General features: G+C 47.3%; 2 protein-coding genes across 2 annotated transcripts; both read right to left on the bottom strand.

The window, feature by feature from the left end:
* Nucleotides 1-1918: 1918 nt before the first annotated feature.
* On the bottom strand, nucleotides 1919-3921 carry GKN1 (gastrokine 1). The gene is made up of 5 exons (XM_071417845.1): nucleotides 3874-3921; nucleotides 3593-3733; nucleotides 3348-3458; nucleotides 2603-2744; nucleotides 1919-2212 (listed from the first exon to the last, which is right to left on the bottom strand). The coding sequence occupies exons 2-5, from the start codon at nucleotides 3677-3679 to the stop codon at nucleotides 2124-2126; spliced, it is 429 nt and encodes a 142-aa protein (XP_071273946.1). The 5' UTR covers nucleotides 3680-3733; nucleotides 3874-3921; the 3' UTR covers nucleotides 1919-2123.
* Nucleotides 3922-6235: 2314 nt separating this feature from the next.
* Nucleotides 6236-19227, bottom strand: LOC139585143 (uncharacterized). The gene is given in 26 exon segments (XM_071417613.1): nucleotides 6236-6758; nucleotides 7338-7476; nucleotides 8461-8571; nucleotides 8795-8938; nucleotides 9381-9475; nucleotides 10043-10181; nucleotides 10698-10808; nucleotides 11026-11205; nucleotides 11321-11409; nucleotides 11684-11822; nucleotides 12325-12435; nucleotides 12653-12784; nucleotides 12939-13027; nucleotides 13439-13577; nucleotides 14077-14187; nucleotides 14407-14502; nucleotides 14895-15034; nucleotides 15446-15584; nucleotides 16084-16194; nucleotides 16414-16566; nucleotides 16942-17030; nucleotides 17436-17574; nucleotides 18069-18179; nucleotides 18398-18529; nucleotides 18684-18783; nucleotides 19187-19227. Coding segments are annotated over 26 exon segments (3069 nt in total). The 3' UTR covers nucleotides 6236-6669.
* Nucleotides 19228-19542: the final 315 nt, after the last annotated feature.

Raw genomic sequence — 19542 nt, 5'->3', positions numbered from 1 at the left:
CAGTGGAGAATGTAAATCCATGTACAGGACATTACCTGTCCTGTCTCCTTCCACAAACAGCACCCCAGGCTCCCAAGCAGGCAGGAGAGCTCACAGGGAGCCCCAGCCCCATCGAGGGAGCCCCTGGCACCTCCAGCTCAGCTCTTACTGCCCCAGGGCTCCCAGATTTCCCTGCCAGACCCTCAGGGCACAGCAACAACCCCAATCTCCTAAGTGCCAACACCTGGTGAGCTCAGTGGGGCTTTCAGGGGATGCAATGCACTGTGCCAGGCTTTCCAGCTGCCCTGCCCTGCTTGAAGCATTAAATCTGCCTTTAAAACATCCCTAAGCAAAGCTGGAGGAGGAGATCAGATTCTCTGGGTAGCTGTGGGGTCAGAGTGACACAAGGAGAGCTTGGGGAGAAGCCAGGGAATGAAGCATCAGATGGAGCTGGGAGTGCTCTGAGGTGGAGGGAGCTGCTGACCAAGGGGAACTTTATCTGAGCTTTATCCTGAAATTCTGAATTCCTTCAGGACCAATCCTCTTCATATGCCTGCCTTGGGAGCGTGTATTTTTGTTTATGATCTGGTGAGAGCAGCACCAACACTCCAGCTCACGTGGGACACGGGAGGGCTGCTGGAATTTGTCTGCCTTTTCCCCCCTCACTAAAAATACCAGAACCAAAAGCATTGTGGAGATTGTAGGTGGTGTGTGAGAGGCCTCGGGAGGGCTGAGTGTGCTCTGGGTGTGTGTGTGGGAGGATAGGGAGGTGTGAGGTGTTTTAATTGCACACAGCAAGGTGAGGCTCCAGCCGCTGCCTCTGGAGCACCTTTGGGTGGTTCCCTTGGGCTGTGGCCTGGCTGATGGGCAATGGCTTCTGTCAGCTCCTAAAAATTACATTCCCCGTTCTCCAGGGGACCTCAGGGAGCCGTCCCAGCGCCCCGTGGGAGCTGCCCAGGCTCCAGCGCTGTTCCCTGTGCAGCAATTCCTGCCTGAGCTGCCCACGCTCCCAGCGCTGTTCCCCCAGTGCAATTGTCCCTGTGCAGCAATTCCTGCCTGAGCTGCCCACGCTCCCAGCGCTGTTCTCTGTGCAGCAATTCCTGCCTGAGCTGCCCAGGCTCCAGCGCTGTTCTCCCAGTGCAATTGTGCAGCAATTCCTGCCTGAGCTGCCCAGGCTCCAGCGCTGTTCTCCCAGTGCAATTGTCCCTGTGCAGGAATTCCTGCCTGAGCTGCCCAGGCTCCAGCGCTGTTCCCTGCACAGCAATTCCTGCCTGAGCTGCCCAGGCTCCCAGCGCTGTTCCCTGTGCAGGAATTCCTGCCTGAGCTGCCCAGGCTCCAGCGCTGTTCCCTGTGCAGCAATTCCTGCCTGAGCTGCCCAGGCTCCAGCGCTGCTCTCCCAGTGCAATTGTCCCTGTGCAGCAATTCCTGCCTGCTGCAGCCCCCTCGGAGCCCCCGGCTGCGGCTGCAGAGCTGCAGCTCGGCCCAGCTGAGCTGGAACCGGCACCACTGCACTGCCCTGGTGCTCCGCAAGGGATCCGGAGCCTTTCCCATCCCTCTTGTGCAACTCGAGGCTGACACTCAGTGGCCGAGAGGATTTTTTCCTTCCCTGGTCTGCTGTAATTATTCAAAGATTTAAGCAACGAGAATCCCAGCCTTGCTTTAGGTTAGGGACAGAACAACTCTGTAAATCCCACAAAGGAGACTCCCCTTCCCATAAAAAAAAAAAAAAAAAAGATAAATTCATTGTTTTTCACTTCTTTCTATCTGCCTTTTGTGCCCCCTGGATTTTTAATGAGAAGCATCTTTCCCCAGGCAGGGAAGGAAGGTCCAAACTGTGAATTTCTTGTTTGTGCCACACACCCTGGGGGCTGCCCAGCTCTCTGGCTGTGCTGGGATGAAAAGAGCAATGAAAGGGGCAAAAATGGGACGAAATATTTTCGTGGAGGAGTTCTTAGATGAAAAAGGGTAGGGTAACGACAAACAGGCTGGAGTTATTCCATGATGAAGGAGTTTAATTGATAGCTCTGCTCACCAACTGATCTGCTCCAGCACTCCATCCTCAGGAAGGAGCCTCAGGAAGGAGAAATGCCGGGGAACAATTCCAGCAGGGCTGGATTTGGGCAGCAGCTCAGGAAGGGCAGGATTCACACAAAGTTATCGTTGTGGCAGTAGGTGAGGGCCAAATATTGGAGGACATCGAGCTTGAGGCACGATCCAAGATTGAATTGGGGTTCTTCAAAAACAAGGAAAGAAAAACAATTACCAAGAGACAGACTGAGATGCTGGTAAGGGCTCTGGGCCAGGTCAGCTCTGAGCTGAAGGACAGAGGTGCTTAGAAACCCCCTTTTTATTGACTGGGCATTTCAGGGCTGCTCAGTGTGGGCCAGAACACCCTGAGCCCCAAATTAAGCCTCCTTCAGCTGTAAGGATTTGCTTTGGGTCACTTATGGGGGCTGTGACCCCACCCTGTTCCAGTCCTGATCTGCAAAGGTGCTGAACCCTTTGTGCAACTGCTGAGGCCCCTGGTTCCTGTGGGTTTTGAGGTGGAAGAGCAGCAATTGTGCATCATTCATTCCCCAAGGAAACAAACGTTCAGAGGCAGAATTCCTCTGCTTGCACTCACCCTGAACTTCATAGGCCACGTAGGTTGAGAGGCCTCTGCACAGAGAGGAGGTGTCTGGTCCATAGGATTCCAGGTCACGAATGGCTCTCCTGACGAGGCTGAATGTGATCTCCTTTGAAGGGGGTCTTGGGTGCTTCTGGTTCTAAACATCAACACCAGCACTCAGCAAGATCAGTGCCCTGCTCTGCTCAACTCCTGGCACACTCCTAGTTTTAGTTGTTATTAATAATAATAGTAATAGTAATAATAGTAATAGTAATAATATTGTTAATATTATTAATAGTAATAGTAATAATAGTAATAATATTATTAATAGTAATAGTAATAATAATTACTATTACTATTATAATATTATTACTATTACTAAATAATATTACTATTACTAATTCTTATTCTTATTCTTATTATTCTTATTATTCTTATTATTCTTAATAATAATAATAATAATAATAATAATAATAATAATAATAATAATAATAATAAACAATGTGATAAGATTCATCTAACTGAGCTACAAAATTGGCCAAACATGTAAACCCTCCGCTGGAAGCATCTGAAGAAGGGTATTGCAATTTTCAAAAGCTGAAAGTTGCATTGCTGTAAAATGTCACTGAAATTGATAAAAATATCTAATTAATGATGTGATGAACCTGCTCTTCAAAGTAGCTGTTGGTTTTGGAAATAGCAAGACCTTCACTGTGCATTAAGTACAACTTTCCAAGCCACTGCTCCTTTTCAGTCTTACCCTGATGTCTGCAGCCAGCTGGGGAAGTCCATCGAAGCTGGGCATCTCTGTTCTGTTCATTATGGAAATGTAGCAAGCTCTCTCTGGCAGCACTTTGGTTGCCATAAAGCCCTGTCAAATAAAGTTATTGACCACGTGGAATTTAATCATTAATACTGGAATTTCATACCTATTAAAACAAGTAAAAAAACCCAGTTTTTACTGAGTGTTTGAGCTACTCTGAACAAGCCCCTCCCTGCACTCACTGTGTCATAGTTCCAGATGGTTTTCCAGTACCCATGGTTGGTCTTTTGCTCAATACTTGCCACCAGCCATTTCCTATTGATGGTCATAATTTGGTAGCCTCCACTAATGGAGATTTTCTTGCTTATTTCAGTCTGTTGATGCTAGAAAAACAAATGAAAGAACACTTGGGCTTTCAAGTGATTATCGCCCCAAGGCTTTGGGAAAATGAAAGGTTCAAGGATTTCTCTGAAGCAGGGAACACAGAAAGAGCAGCATTGTGGAATTGTTCATTTGTACTCACATGATCAGCAAGGGCTGGGGTCAGGACCAGTCCAAGAAGGACTGCAGTCCAAATCTGAAATGAAAATCAAATACAAAATGTAACTGCAGCTCTGGCTGACAAATCTGGTCATGACAATCCTCCTTTTCTATTCCTAATCTGATGTTCAAGGGTCCTCCTTGGATCCTGTTTTTGCTTTCAACCCGGGATTGCACCAGTGCCCCCAAAGGGAGGCACCCTTGCTTTACCCCAGGGGCTGAGCTGCTCCTTCTGGAGGAGCTCAATGTCCCCAGAGAAAGCCTTGGTGCTCCAGAGAGGCAGGAGCCCTTCTGAGAGGTAAAGGAGTGGGTTTGAATCAAAGCTTCAGTTCATAAGGAAGAAAAGCATGCATACTTACAGAGAGATGCATCCTGACTGCAGAGCTGATGCTGCTGAAGGCAGAATAAGTGATGTGAGCCTCCCACCTTTTATTTGTTTTCAGAATTAGGTGTGGAAGGGCTGAATGCTGCAATAAAATTATTTTGTCGTTTGTTTCCCGGCTGCATGTCCCTGATAATTATTTCCTGGTGTAACTACTTGATCAATGTGGGGATTGTACTCTTGGAAATTTTGATCTGCTGGAATCTGATGATTATGAGGTAGGAATCTGTCGGTAGGGAAAAGAATAAATAGGTTTTATTGCCTCCTCCAGCAATGCCACGTGTATGATGTTTCTCCTGCTCAGGTGGTACTCCAGTGCCAGAGTGGTGTGAGCTTCCATTGTGGGGCTCCTTGGAGCTTTCCTTGATGTTCCAGTTTCTGGGATAGATTAAAGGAGGGAAGGGTTTAGCTTTGTGGGTTCCCAACAGAGTTTCTCTCAATAAAGCATTGGCTGCAGGAGCCGGGTTTTGGGGGATTATTGCCCCAGGTTAAAGGGGAGGTGGCTTGTGGCTCAAAGGGGAGGCTGGGAACCCCACAAGAGCCATCAGTGCTTTTGTGTCAGGCTTTACATTCAGCCTTTACCCCAGCCTGGTTTTCATGACTGTTCTGGGAGAGGCAAACGTGGGAGTGACACTGCTTATATCAGGAATATTGGCTCCCTGACCCAGGCAGGGAACAAGGGACAATCACTCACTCCTGACAGCCTTGGAACATGATCTGCCTGGATCACAGCCTGAGTGGAACAGGACCATTGTTACCAGCTGGGACAGGCCAGGGTGGAAATCTCCTGGGAATCAAGGACAATCATGTCCTGGCTCCACAAACAGCAGAGCTAAGGGGGCCTCTCAGTGCCCTGGACTGCAGTGGGCTCCTCAAGCCTCTCCTGTGGACTGGGACATGTCCTGAAGCTTGCAAAGCCTCAGGTTTGCAGTCCTCAAAATTTGATTTCCTGAAGACTGGGCTGGAATCCTCCACTCCTGGAGCCTCAACCCTCACCCACTGAGAAATGCAAAGGCATTTGACCCCTTTCAGTGAACTCAGGGGAATTTTTAACAGGTCCTTTTGCACACACAGATAGAGATGTAAACAGCTCTGGGCCTGTGTGGGTGCATGAGCAGTGATTAGGGTATGAATGTTGCTATCGAGAATCTATATTTCAGTCTTTGTTGTAACTGTAATAAACACTATTGAATCACCTTGTAAATGAGTCAGTGTTTAAATGCTCTTAAACCCTCTGCACCCTCACCCTTTGCAGCCCTGGGCTCTGTGTATGCCATTCTGAAGGGATTTTAATTTGATTTGCCTTTGCAGGTTCCATCTATGCAGTAAGCAATAGACCAACCCTTGCCACTGAATTCTGTTAACTTCCACAAACTGATCTTGAAACCTGCTGCCAACTGATCTGCACTCTTGCTTTTTATACATAATATCCCAAAGTTAAATCTGAAAATGGGTTTGCCTTATTGGCAGGTGCCCTGTGTTCACAGAAGCATGACGAGGTTCCTGGGGAAGTGCTCTGATAAGAGGAGGCTTTGATACCTGCCTGATTGAATTCATGGCATAGAGGGAGCTGAGAGAAAAGTGGTCATGGTAAGCTCAGTGTATTGAACAGCCACTTTTAAAGGAAAAACAATGATCACCAGAAGCAGAGCAGAGATTCCCAGTAAAGTTGCAGTGATGCTTTGTGCCAGTGTGCACCAGGTTATGGACTAAGGGCTGATTTGAGTATGCCAGAAACTGAGGGATGTGGCATGGCTGGTGTTGGTCCTGAAGGCAGATTTGTATTCACCTGGACAACCTGGGGCATCCTGCCAAAAGGAAATAATAATCTTGATTGTAAAGATTTGAGCAACAGGAATCCCAACCTTGCCTCATTTTAGGAACAGAACAGCTCTGTAAATCCCACAAAAGAAACCCCCCTTCCCCTAAAAAAGGCAAATTCAATGCTTTGCCCTTCTTTCTTTCTGCCTTTTGTGGCACCTGAACCAAGATTCTTAATGTGAGGCATCTTTCCCCAAACAGGGAAGGAAGGTGCTGCCTGTGACTGCCTTGTTTGTACCATCCACACCCTGGGGCTTGCCCAGCTCTTTGTCTGTGTCCTGTGTTGGGAGCTGGCAATCAAAAGAGCATTTGAAGGGCTCAGATGGGGCAGAAGGGAGACAAAAATATTTTTGTGGAGGGGTTCTTAGATGGAAAAGGGTAGAGTAATGAGAAACAAGCTGGAGTCAATACATAATGAGGGACTTTATTTGAAAGATGTGGTCAGCAGTTAATGTGTGTCAGCATCTACGTCCCCAAGACCATCTCTAAAAGGAGATGTGAGGGAAGAATTGCATCAGGGTTTGCCTTGGGCAGCAGCTCGGATCCTCTGTTCTTGATTGAAGAAAGATAAGGTTTTCAGGCCTTGATATTTCCACCACAATAATTCAGATCCACAAGTTTGAGGACATCAAGAGAGATACACGATCCCTGATTCAGCTGGGGTCCTATACAAACAACATCAGAAAAAGAAAAAAAAAAAAAAGAAAAAAATAGAGACACTGGCTTAAGTGATTTTAAGTGCTCTGTGCATTCACTGACAGCCCTTAAACCTGGCACATTGCACTTGCCTTTCCAACCCCTTTGAGCCCTGTCAGCTGCCAAAGCAAGCCTAAAGCAAAGCAAGCAGTGAGTACGTGGAACTGCTGCTGAGCCAGAAATGCAGCAGCTGGAGCCTGAGCTGCAGAGTGTTTTCCAAAGGAGGGCTGGAGACCATCAGCTTGGAGAGAGGCTCAGAGTACTTGGATGGTGCCTGAGGATTAACTGCTCTGAGTAAAAGAATTACTTGAACATATTTCAAAAGAATGCAGTTTTTGATCTCAATAGAAGAACCTCTGTGATTGACAAACTGACACAGATTCAGTAGATTTACACCCATCTCCACAACAGCAGCTGCTCTTCTACAAGGATGCATGTTTGTTGCTTACTTTGTGTCCATGTCAAGGTGGAAGAGCAGCAATTGGTCATTCCCTAGGGCAAACAAATGCCAGGTCACTCTGAGACAAAATTCCTTAGCTTGCACTCACCGTGAACTTCATAAGCCATGTAGGTGGTGAGTCCACTGCACATTGAGAAGACATCTGCTCCGTAAGACCCGAGGTTGCTGACCAATCCATTGGTGACAAAGGTGATCTTCTTGGTAGGTCTTCCAAGGCCAACCTGGTTCTACACAAAAAACAACATTCAGCAGGGTCAGGGTTGGGATCCGGTTCCTGCTGGGGCTGTTCCTCTCTCTGGAAGGATGACTCAGGGCTGGGTGTTTCAGCCCCAGCTGCCTTTAGGGACACCTTTCAATCCCTGGGAGGCTGTGGGACCCCTGGCAAGCCCTGCAGGCAGCTCCAGAGGCAGATGGTTCTCAGGGAGCCTGAGGGGAAGTGGCGGCGCAAGGAAAGCGCTGATGAAGAGGAGTGAGGCCTCTCTGTGGAGCCAGGGCTCCTTCCAAGGCCCCTGCTCAGTCCCTGCCCTCGCCCCTCAGGGCCATCAGCTGGCAGGAGAAGTCTCCTCCTGATTCCCTTCTGCCCTACAGGCCTTCCTGCTATTTGAGCTGTGTTGTTTTACATACTCAGTTCTCAGATTTCAAGGGAAGCTTCTTTTTAGCAAAGGTGAATATGTTGAAAGCTGAGATAATTTGTATAATGTCTGTGCTAATGTGAATGGCTGAACTGAAACATGGTGTACAGTCCTCTTCAAAAAATTTAAAAGCTTACCAAAATATTTTTCTATAAAATTGAAATACTTTTATTCCTCAATTAGATATTCTGAAGAAAAAATATTTTTCTAGACTTTAAGAATGAGACTTTATGAAAGATACTTAGCAAAGAATCTAAAGTCTGAGTTACTAAGGTAGTATAAAAAGTCAATTGAAATAATGATTTAAGTAATTATAAAAATAACCTAACTAATCTGAGACTTAGACTCAAAATTAACCTGCACTAAAGGCATCCAAACTAGGATATTGTAATTTTTGAAAGCCTTCAAATGATGTACCTGAAAAATATCACTGAAAACATTAATGAAAACAACCATTAAAATGGCTTTTAATTTACCATTGGTTGTGAGGGTTTTGAAAACAGCAGTGCTTCAGGCAAAAAAAAGGAATTTCAAATTCAGTACAAAAATATTCCAAGCAACTGCTGAATTGAATCTTACCTTGTTCTCTGCAGCATATCTGACAAGAGCATCAAAAATGGGCATCTCACTCCTGTTCATGGTGGAAATGTAGCACGTTCTCTCTTGCACCAGTTTGGTTGCAATGATGCCCTGTAAAAATAAAACTTATTGAGCACTTGCAGTTTGGTTTTCCACTCAAAGGGACAGGATAGACTCTGACTAACAAGAGTCACAAATGCTGAGAGGTTCTGCCCCTAATCTTGGACTCAGGATGGTGACAATATAGAAACAGGCCCTGTCCCAGGGCCAGCTGGGCCAAGAGCCAGGCTCCCAGTAGAGCTTTTGAAGGAGCCCCCTCCTCCCTGGCACTCACCGTGTTGTAGTTCCAGATGGTTTTCCAGGAGAACTGCTCACTCCTTTGCTCGAAAATCACCTCATGTGTTTGACTGCTGAGGGTCATGTTTTGGAAAACACAGGCACCAGAGAAATGGCAGTTGTGACCTGGAATCTGCTGAGACTGAAAAGCCAAGGGAAAGCAGATGTTTCACCTTTGAAGGGAGACAGTGATGTGCCCAAAGCTTCTGGAAAATCCCTGCTACAATGGAAGAATGCTGCCCCCAGGAAGTGCTGGCACTGCCTTCAGTCTTTTCCAAAGCACCCAGAATCAAGGGTGCAAGCATTACTTTTTAAGCATTCAGTGAATCATTGCTGCATCTGACACCTGCCAGCTGGTGCCTTTAGAGGTTGATGCATGCCAGAGCACTGGCCAGAGGAAATTCACCCTTAAGGTCCTGAACAGAAACCTCTGCTGACCCATTGCTCTGCTTCAGCATCTGTACACTCAGGCAGGAACCTCTCAAAAGAGGAGATGTCAGGCAAGAAGGGCATCAGGTTTGGCTTTGAGCAGCTTTGAGCCCCCCAAATTGGTTCAAGAAAGGGAAGGGCTAAGGTTTTCTCACCTGTCCATTGCCATGGAAATTACCAGTGCAGTAGTTCAGATCCACAACTTGCAGGACATCCAGGATAATGCATGATCCCAGATTCACCTGGGGTCCTTGCAAACCTGGAAAAGGAAAGAAAAAACACCATGAAGTGATCCCAAAGACCTTGGCTGCCTTTTTACAGAATGATGGTGGTGTTGCTCAGAGCCAGCCAGGTTCAGGAGAGTTGCTGCTCTGGGAATATTTGAGCTGTATGAGGGACAGATTCTCTTGGAGTCCCCAAATAGCACTGGCTGTGTGGCTCAGCCAGGAATGCTCACAAAGACCTGATCTTCAACACCCTTAGGGATTTCCTGTGCAGAAATTGGGGCTCTATTGCATTTGGTTCTGGGAGTCCCAATGGCTGGGCATTGCATGGTGAGGCTGCTGCCAGTTGATGGGCCCAGACTCATTAAGATTACTGAAAGGAGCTGTAAGGTTTGCTTTGGGTCATTTATGAGGGCTGTGACCCCACCCTTTTCAATCCTGATCTGCAAAGATGCTGAACCCTTTGTGCAACTGCTGAAGCCCTTGGTTTCTGCCTGCCTTGAGGTGGAAATGTAGCAATTGTGCATTGGTGATTCCTCAGGAGAGAAAAATGCCAGGTCACTCAGAGACAGAATTCCTTTGCTTGCACTCACCATGAACTTCATAAGCCATGTAGGTGGTGAGTCCAGTGCACATAGAGAAGACATCTGATCCATAAGACCTCAGGTTGTTCACCAATGCACTGGCAACAAAGGTGATCTTCTTGGTAGGTCTTCCAAAACCAATATGATTCTAAACATGAAATTACAGCAATCAGCCAGGTAAGTGTCAGGAGCTGTTTCCTGCTAGGCATATTCCCCAGGGGAAAGGCTGTGGAATAAGGAGATGCTCTCTCACACCCCAAAGGAAAAGGGAGTCTGGCCGGAGCAGCTGCAATGCCAAGCTCTGAGCCGGCCAACGCAGTTTGGTACTGAAGAGTCTTTGGAGGTATCTTTGAGAAATTGGCATGCCAAGAGAATGAAGGCCCATGAAGGGCTCCTCAGTGAAAGGCTTTGCCCAGCAAGCTGCAGAGCTCAACATCCTCAGAGAAAGTGGAGATAAGAAAGAGAAAGGTGCAGCCCCGTTTCAGCTTTCAGCAAATTTGGGCTTGGGATTTTCCTCTGAAAAAATCCCAAGCCCCACTAGTGTTGAGAGAAAGAAAACCCTGCCACTTGTGACAACATTCTCCTGTCCAGAAGGAAAAAACCAATGAAAAAATGGGCCAATGAACTCCAAGGCCATGAATCTGCTACACGTTTGGAACCTTACCCTGCTCTCTTCTGCCAGGCGGGCCAGGTTATCAAAGCGGGGCATCTCATTTCTGTTCATGGTGGAAATGTAGCAGGCGTTCTGTTGTGTGACTTTGGTTACAATGATGCCCTGTGAAATGAAGTTATTGAGAACACGAACTTTAATCATTCAAGCCTTGGGATTGTAAAAAACCTTTCTTAAAACCAGAACAAGCGCAGGAAGTTTCTACTTGAAATTGTGCACTCAAAATGGTCAGAATAAGGAAACAATCACCATCCCTGGGTCAGCTGTACCTGCTGCCAAACTCTGTGGATGCTTTTGAAGGAGCCCCCTCTCTGCCACTCACCGTGTTGTAGTTCCAGATGGTTTTCCAGGACCCAGTGATGCTCGTTTGTTCAATGATGGCCACACGCCATTGCCTGTTGATGGTCACAATCTGGGACTGGCCACCAATGATGACCACTTGTGTGTTGTTGAAGATGTTGCCTTGAGTGTTGTTGAAGATGCCACCTGGAATCTGCTGAGACTAAAAAGCCAAGGGAAAGCAGATATTTAGCCTTTGAAGAAAGGCAGTGATATCCCCAAAGCATCTGAAGCCCCCCCCATTTAGTTCAAGAAAGGTAAGGGTCAGGTTTTCTCACCTGTCCATTGCCATTGCCTGTGCAGTACTTCAGATCCACGACTCTCAGGACATCCAGGGTAATGCAGGATCCCAGATTGACTTGGACACCTTGCAAAGCAAGAAAGGAAGAAACACAACCCCATGAGCTAATGCCTGAGACCTGGGCTGCCATTGAAATTGTCAGTCAGCTCTGTCCTGAAGGACAGCTGGGGACACGTAGGGAGACACTTTTTATTGCCTGGGCATTACAGGGGACCCCAGAGTCAGCTGAAACACTCTGTGCCCAAAATACAGCTCCATGAATCTTCTCAGAATGGAGCTGTGAGTGTTTTCTTCAGGTCATTTATCAGGGGCTGTGACCCCATCCATTGCCTGCACTCACCGTGAACTTCATAAGTCATGTAGGTGGTGAGTCCACTGCACATAGAGAAGACATCTGATCCATAAGACCTCAGGTTGCTGACCAATCCATTGGTGACAAAGGTGATCTTCTTGGTAGGTCTTCCAAGGCCAAACTGGTTCTAAACAGCAAATACCAGCATTCAGAAAACTCAGTGCTGTGATCTGGTCCCTACTATGCATATTCCCTAGGGGAAAGGCTGAGGAATAGGGAGATGCTCTCATGCACCCCAAAGGGAAAGGGAGTCTGGCCAAGAGCAGCAGCCATGCAAAGTTCTGAGCTGACCAATGCAGTGTGATACTGAAATGTCTGTGAAGGACTTTGAGATCTTGGCATGCCAAGAGAATGAAGGCCATAGAAGGCCTCCTCAGAGCAAGGCTTTCCCCACCATGCTGCAGAGCTCAAGATTCTCAGGTAATGGGGAACTTCTGGACGGAATATTGCAGCCCCTTTCTTCTTTCAGCAAAGCATTCTTATGGAAAATTCCCAAGCCCCACTGCTATTGTGAGAAAGAAAATCTTGCCACTTGTAAAAATCTTGTTTGCTCCTGCAGATACAATTGCACGAATATATATCCCAATTAACTCCAGGATCAGGATACTGCTACCACTTGGGAACCTTACCCTGCTCTCTTCTGCCAGGCGGGCCAGATTATTGAAGCTGGGCATCTCATTTCTGTTCATGATGGAAATGTAGCAGGTGTTCTGCTGAGTGACTTTGGTTGCAATGATGCCCTGTAAAATGAAATTATTGAGTACTTGGATTTCATTGTTTCATGCCCTGATATTGGAGAAAACCCTCTGTTAAAACAGAAGAGCAGGCCAAGAGTTCCTACCTCAAAATTTGCACTCAACACGGTCAGAAGAAGGGAAGAAGCCCCATCTCTGGGACAGCTCTACCTGCTGCCAGTCTCCTCATTTGTTTTTTGAACAAGTCACCCATGCCACTCACCGTGTTGTAGTTCCAGATGGTTTTCCAGGACCCAGTGATGCTCGTTTGCTCAATGATGGCCACACGCCATTGCCTGTTGATGGTCACAATCTGGGACTGGCCACCAATGATGACCACTTGTGTGTTGCTGCCCTGCGTGTTGTTGAAGATGCCACCTGGAATCTGCTGAGACTAAAAAGCCAAGGGAAAGCAGATATTAAGCCTTTGAAGAAAGGCAGTGATATCCCCAAAGCATCTGAAGCCCCCCCCATTTAGTTCAAGAAAGGTAAGGGTCAGGTTTTCTCACCTGTCCATTGCCATTGCCAGTGCAGTACTTCAGATCCACGACTCTCAGGACATCCAGGGTAATGCAGGATCCCAGACTGACTTGGACTCCTTGCAAAGCAAGAAAGGAAGAAACACAACCCCATGAGCTAATGCCTGAGACCTGGGCTGCCACTCAAATTGTCAGTCAGCTCTGACCTGATGGACAACTGTTCTTAGGGAGACAATTTTATTGACTGGGCATTACAGGGGAGCCCAGTGTCAGCTGAAACACTCTGTACCCAAAATAGAGCCCCATGAAGCTTCTCAGAATGGAACTGTAAGTGTTTGCTTTAGGTCATTTATCGGGGGCTGTGACCCCACCCTGTTCCAGTCCTCATCTGCAAAGATGCTGAACCCTTTGTACAACTGCTGAAGCCCCTGGTTTCTGCCTGACTCAAGGTGGAAGAGCAGCAATTGTGTTGGTCATTCCCCAAGGGAAACAAATGCCAGTTCTATTAGAATTCTTTTGCTTGCACTCACCATGAACTTCATAAGTCATGTAGGTGGTGAGTCCACCGCACATAGAGAAGACATCTGATCCATAAGACCTCAGGTTGCTGACGAATCCATTGGTGACAAAGGTGATCTTCTTGGTAGGTCTTCCAAGGCCAAACTGGTTCTAAACATCAAATATCAGCATTCAGAAAGATCACTGTTGGGATCTAGTCCCTGCAAGGCATATTCCCTAGGAGAAAGGCTGAGGAATAGGGAGATGCTCTCATGCACCCCAAAGGGAAAGGGAGTCTGGCCAAGAGCAGCAGCCATGCAAAGTTCTGAGCTGACCAATGCAGAATGGTACTGAGTAATCTCTGTAGGATTTTGAGACCTTGCATGTCAAGAGAAACAAGGCCCTTGAAGGGCTCCTCAGTGAAAGGCTGTGGCAAGCAAACGGAAGAGCTCAACATCCTCAGAGAAAGTGGAGATGAGGAAGGGAATGGTGCAGAAAATTCAAGTTGCAGCAAAGCATTTCTCTGAAAAATTCCCAAGCCCCTCTAGGGTTGATGAAAGGAAATCCAGCCAGTTATGACAACATTCTCCTGTCCAGAAGGAAAAAGCACATGAAGAATGGTGCCAATGAACTCCAGGGTCAGGATTCTGCTGCTCCATGGGAACCTTACCCTGCTCTGTTCTGCCAGGTGGGCCAGGTTATCAAAGCGAGGCATCTCATTTCTGTTCATGGTGGAAATGTAGCAGACATTCTGCTGAGTGACTTTGGTTACAATGATGCCCTGTGAAATGAAAATATGAAGAAATCGCACTTTAGTCTTTCACACATTGGAATTGGAGAAATCCCTTTGTTTAAACAGAAACAAATTCAGAGCATTCCTACCCCAAATTGTGCTCTCAACTGGGACAGAATAAGGAAACAAGCCCCATCTCTCTGCCAGCCCTATCAGGAGCCAGTCTCCTCATACACTGTGTGAACAAGTCCCCTCCCTGCCACTCACCGTGTTGTAGTTCCAGATGGTTTTCCAGGACCCAATGCCAGCCTTTTTCTCAATGATGGCCACACGCCATTGCCTGTTGATGGTCACAATCTGGGACTGGCCACCAATGATGACGACTTGTGAGCTCCCCTCACCACCAGGAATCTGCTGAGACTAAAAAGCCAAGGGAAAGAAGACGTTTCACCTTGAAGGGAGACAGTGATATCCCCAAAGCTTCTGAAAAATCCCTGCTACAATGGGAATCCCTGCTGGCCTCTGGGATGTGCCATCCCTGCACTCTGTCTTTTCTAAAGGACCCAGAAGCAGGGCTGTGGTGCTGGGCAGAGGGTCTAAGGTGGACTGACCACAGTTAATCCATGCTCAATGTCCTGGAGGGAATCCTGTCCTGACCCATTTTTCTGTTTCAGCATCTGCACCCTCAAGCAGGAACCTCTCAAAAGGGAAGATGCCAGGGAAGAAGGCCATAAGGATTGGCTTTGGGCAGCAGCTCAGGTTCCTCCCGCTTTGATTCAAGAAAGGTTAGGGTCAGATTTTCTCACCTGTCCATTGCCATTGCCTGTGCAGTACTTCAGATCCACGACTCTCAGGACATCCAGGGTAATGCAGGATCCCAGATTGACTTGGACTCCTTGCAAAGCAAGAAAGGAAGAAACAAAACCCCATGAGCTAATGCCTGAGAGCTTGGGTGCCATTTAAATAATCAGTCAGCTCTGACCTGAAGGACAGATGGTGACATTTAGGGAGACACTTTTTATGCCTGGGCATTACAGGGGAGGCCATAGTCAGCTGACACGCTCTGTCCCCAAAATTAAGCCTCCTTAAGCTTCTGGGAAAGGAGCTGTATGGATCATTTATGGGGGCTGTGACTCCACCCTGTTCCAGTCCTCATCTGCTAAGATGTTGAACCCTTTGTACAACTGCGGAAACCCTTGATTTCTGCCTGACTCAAGGTGGGAGAACACCAATTGTCCATTGGTCATTACCTAGGGCAAATAAATGCCAGATCACTGAGAGACAGAATTCCTTTGGTTGCGCTCACCGTGAACTTCATAAGTCATGTAGGTGGTGAGTCCACCGCACATAGAGAAGACATCTGATCCATAAGACCTCAGGTTGCTGACCAATCCATTGGTGACAAAGGTGATCTTCTTGGTAGGTCTTCCAAGACCAAACTGGTTCTAAACATCAAATACCAGCATTCAGCAAGATTACTGTTGGGATCTAGTCCCTGCAAGGCATATTCCCTAGGAGAAAGGCTGAGGAATAGGGAGATGCTCTCATGCACCCCAAAGGGAAAGGGAGTCTGGCCAAGAGCAGCAGCCATGCAAAGTTCTGAGCTGACTAATGCAGAATGGTACTGAGTAATCTCTGTAGGATTTTGAGACCTTGCATGTCAAGAGAAACAAGGCCCTTGAAGGGCTCCTCAGTGAAAGGCTGTGGCAAGCAAACGGAAGAGCTCAACATCCTCAGAGAAAGTGGAGATGAGGAAGGGAATGGTGCAGAAAATTCAAGTTGCAGCAAAGCATTTCTCTGAAAAATTCCCAAGCCCCTCTAGGGTTGATGAAAGGAAATCCAGCCAGTTATGACAACATTCTCCTGTCCAGAAGGAAAAAGCACATGAAGAATGGTGCCAATGAACTCCAGGGTCAGGATTCTGCTGCTCCACGGGAACCTTACCCTGCTCTGTTCTGCCAGGTGGGCCAGGTTATCAAAGCGAGGCATCTCATTTCTGTTCATGGTGGAAATGTAGCAGGTGTTCTGCTGAGTGACTTTGGTTACAATGATGCCCTGTGAAATGAAAATATGAAGAAATCGCACTTTAGTCTTTCACACATTGGAATTGGAGAAATCCCTTTGTTTAAACAGAAACAAATTCAGAGCATTCCTACCCCAAATTGTGCTCTCAACTGGGACAGAATAAGGAAACAAGCCCCATCTCTCTGCCAGCCCTATCAGGAGCCAGTCTCCTCATACACTGTGTGAACAAGTCCCCTCCCTGCCACTCACTGTGTTGTAGTTCCAGATGGTTTTCCAGGACCCAATGCCAGCCTTTTTCTCAATGATGGCCACACGCCATTGCCTGTTGATGGTCACAATCTGGGACTGGCCACCAATGATGACGACTTGTGAGCTCCCCTCACCACCAGGAATCTGCTGAGACTAAAAAGCCAAGGGAAAGAAGACGTTTCACCTTTGAACAGAGACAATGATATTCCCAAAGCTTCTGAAAAATCCCTGCTACAATGGAAGAAATGCTGGCCTCTGGGAAGTGCCATCCCTGCACTCAGTCTTTTCTAAAGGACCCAGAAGCAGGGCTGTGGTGCTGGGCAGAGGGTCTAAGGAGGACTGGCCACAGTTAATCCATGCTCAGATTCCCGGAGGGAACCCATTTTTCTGTTTCAGCATCTGCACCCTCAAGCAGGAACCTCTCAAAAGGGAAGATGCCAGGGAAGAAGGCCATAAGGGTTGGCTTTCAGCAGCAGCTCAGGTTCCCCTCGCTTTGATTCAAGAAAGGTAAGGGTCAGATTTTCTCACCTGTCCATTGCCATTGCCTGTGCAGTACTTCAAATCCACGACTCTCAGGACATCCAGGGTAATGCAGGATCCCAGACTGACTTGGACTCCTTGCGAAGCAAGAAAGGAAGAAACAAAACCCCATGAGCTAATGCCTGAGAGCTTGGGTGCCATTTAAATAATCAGTCAGCTCTGACCTGAAGGACAGCTGGTGACATTTAGGGTGACACTTTTTATGCCTGGGCATTACAGGGGAGGCCATAGTCAGCTGACACGCTCTGTCCCCAAAATTAAGCCTCCTTAAGCTTCTGGGAAAGGAGCTGTATGGATCATTTATGGGGGCTGTGACTCCACCCTCTTCCTGTCCACATCTGCAAAGATGTCAAAGCCATTGGACAACTGCGGAAACCCTTGATTTCTGCCTGACTCAAGGTGGGAGAACACCAACTGTGCATTGGTCATTCCCCAGGGGAAACAAATGCCAGGTCTGTTTGAATTCCTTTGCTTGCACTCACCATGAACTTCATAAGTCATATAGGTGGTGAGTCCACTGCACATAGAGAAGACATCTGATCCATAAGACCCGAGGTTGCTGACCAATCCATTGGTGACAAAGGTGATCTTCTTGGTAGGTCTTCCCAGGCCAAACTGGTTCTAAACAAAAAACAGCATTCAGCAGGATCAGTGTTGGGATGTGGTGGTGGCTGGACATACTCCCTAGGGGAAAGCCTGAGGAATAGGAGATGCTCTCTTGCACCCCAAAGGGAAAGTGATTCTGACCAAGAGCAGCAGCCATGCAAAGTTCTGAACTAACCAATGCAGTTCGGAATTGAAAGGCCTGCAAAGGACTTTAAGGACCTGGCATGCCAAAAGAATTAGGCCCTCAAAGAGCTGCTTAGAGAAAGTGTTTTCAGCAAGCTCCACAGCTAAATGTTCTCAGAGAAATCAGAACTCAGAAAAGGAAAGTGCAACCCTTTTCCTCTTTCAGCAAAGCATTTGTGTGGGAAATACCCAAGCCCCACTGCTGTTGTGAGAAAGAAAATCCTGCCACTTGTGAGAACCTCATCCTGTCCAGAAGGAAAAAGCACATGAAGAAATGGATCAATGAACTCCAGGGTCAGGACTCTGCTACTCCTTGGGAACCTTACCCTGCTCTCTTCTGCCAGGCGGGCCAGGTTATTGAAGCTGGGCATCTCATTTCTGTTCATGATGGAAATGTAGCAGGTGTTCTGCTGAGTGACTTTGGTTGCAATGATGCCCTGTAAAATGAAGTTATTGAGTACTTGGATTTCATTTTTTTCATGCCCTGATATTGGAGAAAACCCTCTGTTAAAACAGAAGAGCAGGCCAAGAGATCCTACCTCAAATTGTACACTCAACATGGTCAGAAGAAGGAAAGAAGCCCCATCTCTGGGACAGCTCTACCTGCTGCCAGTCTCCTCATTTGTTTTTTGAACAAGTCACCCATGCCACTCACCGTGTTGTAGTTCCAGATGGTTTTCCAGGACCCAGTGATGCTCGTTTGTTCAATGATGGCCACACGCCATTGCCTGTTGATGGTCACAATCTGGGACTGGCCACCAATGATGACCACTTGTGTGTTGCTGCCCTGCGTGTTGTTGAAGATGCCACCTGGAATCTGCTGAGACTAAAAAGCCAAGGGAAAGCAGATATTAAGCCTTTGAAGAAAGGCAGTGATATCCCCAAAGCATCTGAAGCCCAGCCCATTTGGTTCAAGAAAGGTTAGGGTCAGGTTTTCTCACCTGTCCATTGCCATTGCCAGTGCAGTACTTCAGATCCACGACTCTCAGGACATCCAGGGTAATGCAGGATCCCAGACTGACTTGGACTCCTTGCAAAGCAAGAAAGGAAGAAACACAACCCCATGAGCTAATGCCTGAGACCTGGGCTGCCATTGAAATTGTCAGTCAGCTCTGACATGAAGGACAACTGTTCTTAGGGAGACACTTTTATTGCCTGGGCATTACAGGGGAGCCCAGGGTCAGCTGAAACACTCTGAGCCCAAAATTCAGCCTCCTTAAGCTTCCTGGAAAGGACCTGTAAGGATTTGCTTTGGGTCATTTATGGGGACTGTGACCCCTCCCTGTTCCAGTCCCGATCTGCAAAGATGCTGAACCCTTTGTACAACTGCTGAAGCCCCTGGTTTCTGCCTGACTCAAGGTGGAAGAACACCCATTGTCCATTGGTCATTCCCTAGGGCAAACAAATGCCAGGTGTGTTAGAATTCCTTTGCTTGCACTCACCATGAACTTCATAAGTCATGTAGGTGGTGAGTCCACTGCACATAGAGAAGACATCTGATCCATAAGACCCGAGGTTGCTGACCAATCCATTGGTGACAAAGGTGATCTTCTTGGTAGGTCTTCCCAGGCCAAACTGGTTCTAAACATCAAATACCAGCATTCAGCAAGATCACTGTTGGGATCTAGTCCCTGCTAGATATATTCCCTAAGGGAAAGGCAGAGGAATAGGGAGATGCTCTCTTGCACCCCAAAGGGAAAGTGATTCTGACCAAGAGCAGCAGCAAAGTTGTGAGCTGACCAATGCAGTTCGGAATTGAAAGGCCTGCAAAGGACTTTAAGGACCTGGCATGCCAAAAGA

The sequence above is a fragment of the Agelaius tricolor genome, unplaced genomic scaffold (assembly GCF_023055355.1).
Source record: "Agelaius tricolor isolate 1412-34295 unplaced genomic scaffold, bAgeTri1.0.p SCAF_70, whole genome shotgun sequence".
In the NCBI taxonomy this organism is placed as follows: domain Eukaryota; kingdom Metazoa; phylum Chordata; class Aves; order Passeriformes; family Icteridae; genus Agelaius; species Agelaius tricolor.
This window is presented reverse-complemented; position numbering and strand designations above follow the sequence as displayed.

Bases quoted from the DNA above. Each gene is read 5' to 3' on its own strand.
- GKN1 (XM_071417845.1), bottom strand. From the start codon at position 3,679: ATGACCATCAATAGGAAATGGCTGGTGGCAAGTATTGAGCAAAAGACC. The intron at 3,459-3,592 runs GTGAGTGCAGGG...TTTATTTGACAG, and splicing joins CCATCTGGAACTATGACACA to GGCTTTATGGCAACCAAAGT. The intron at 2,213-2,602 runs GTGAGTGCAAGC...TTGTTTTTGAAG, and splicing joins CGTGGCCTATGAAGTTCAGG to AACCCCAATTCAATCTTGGA.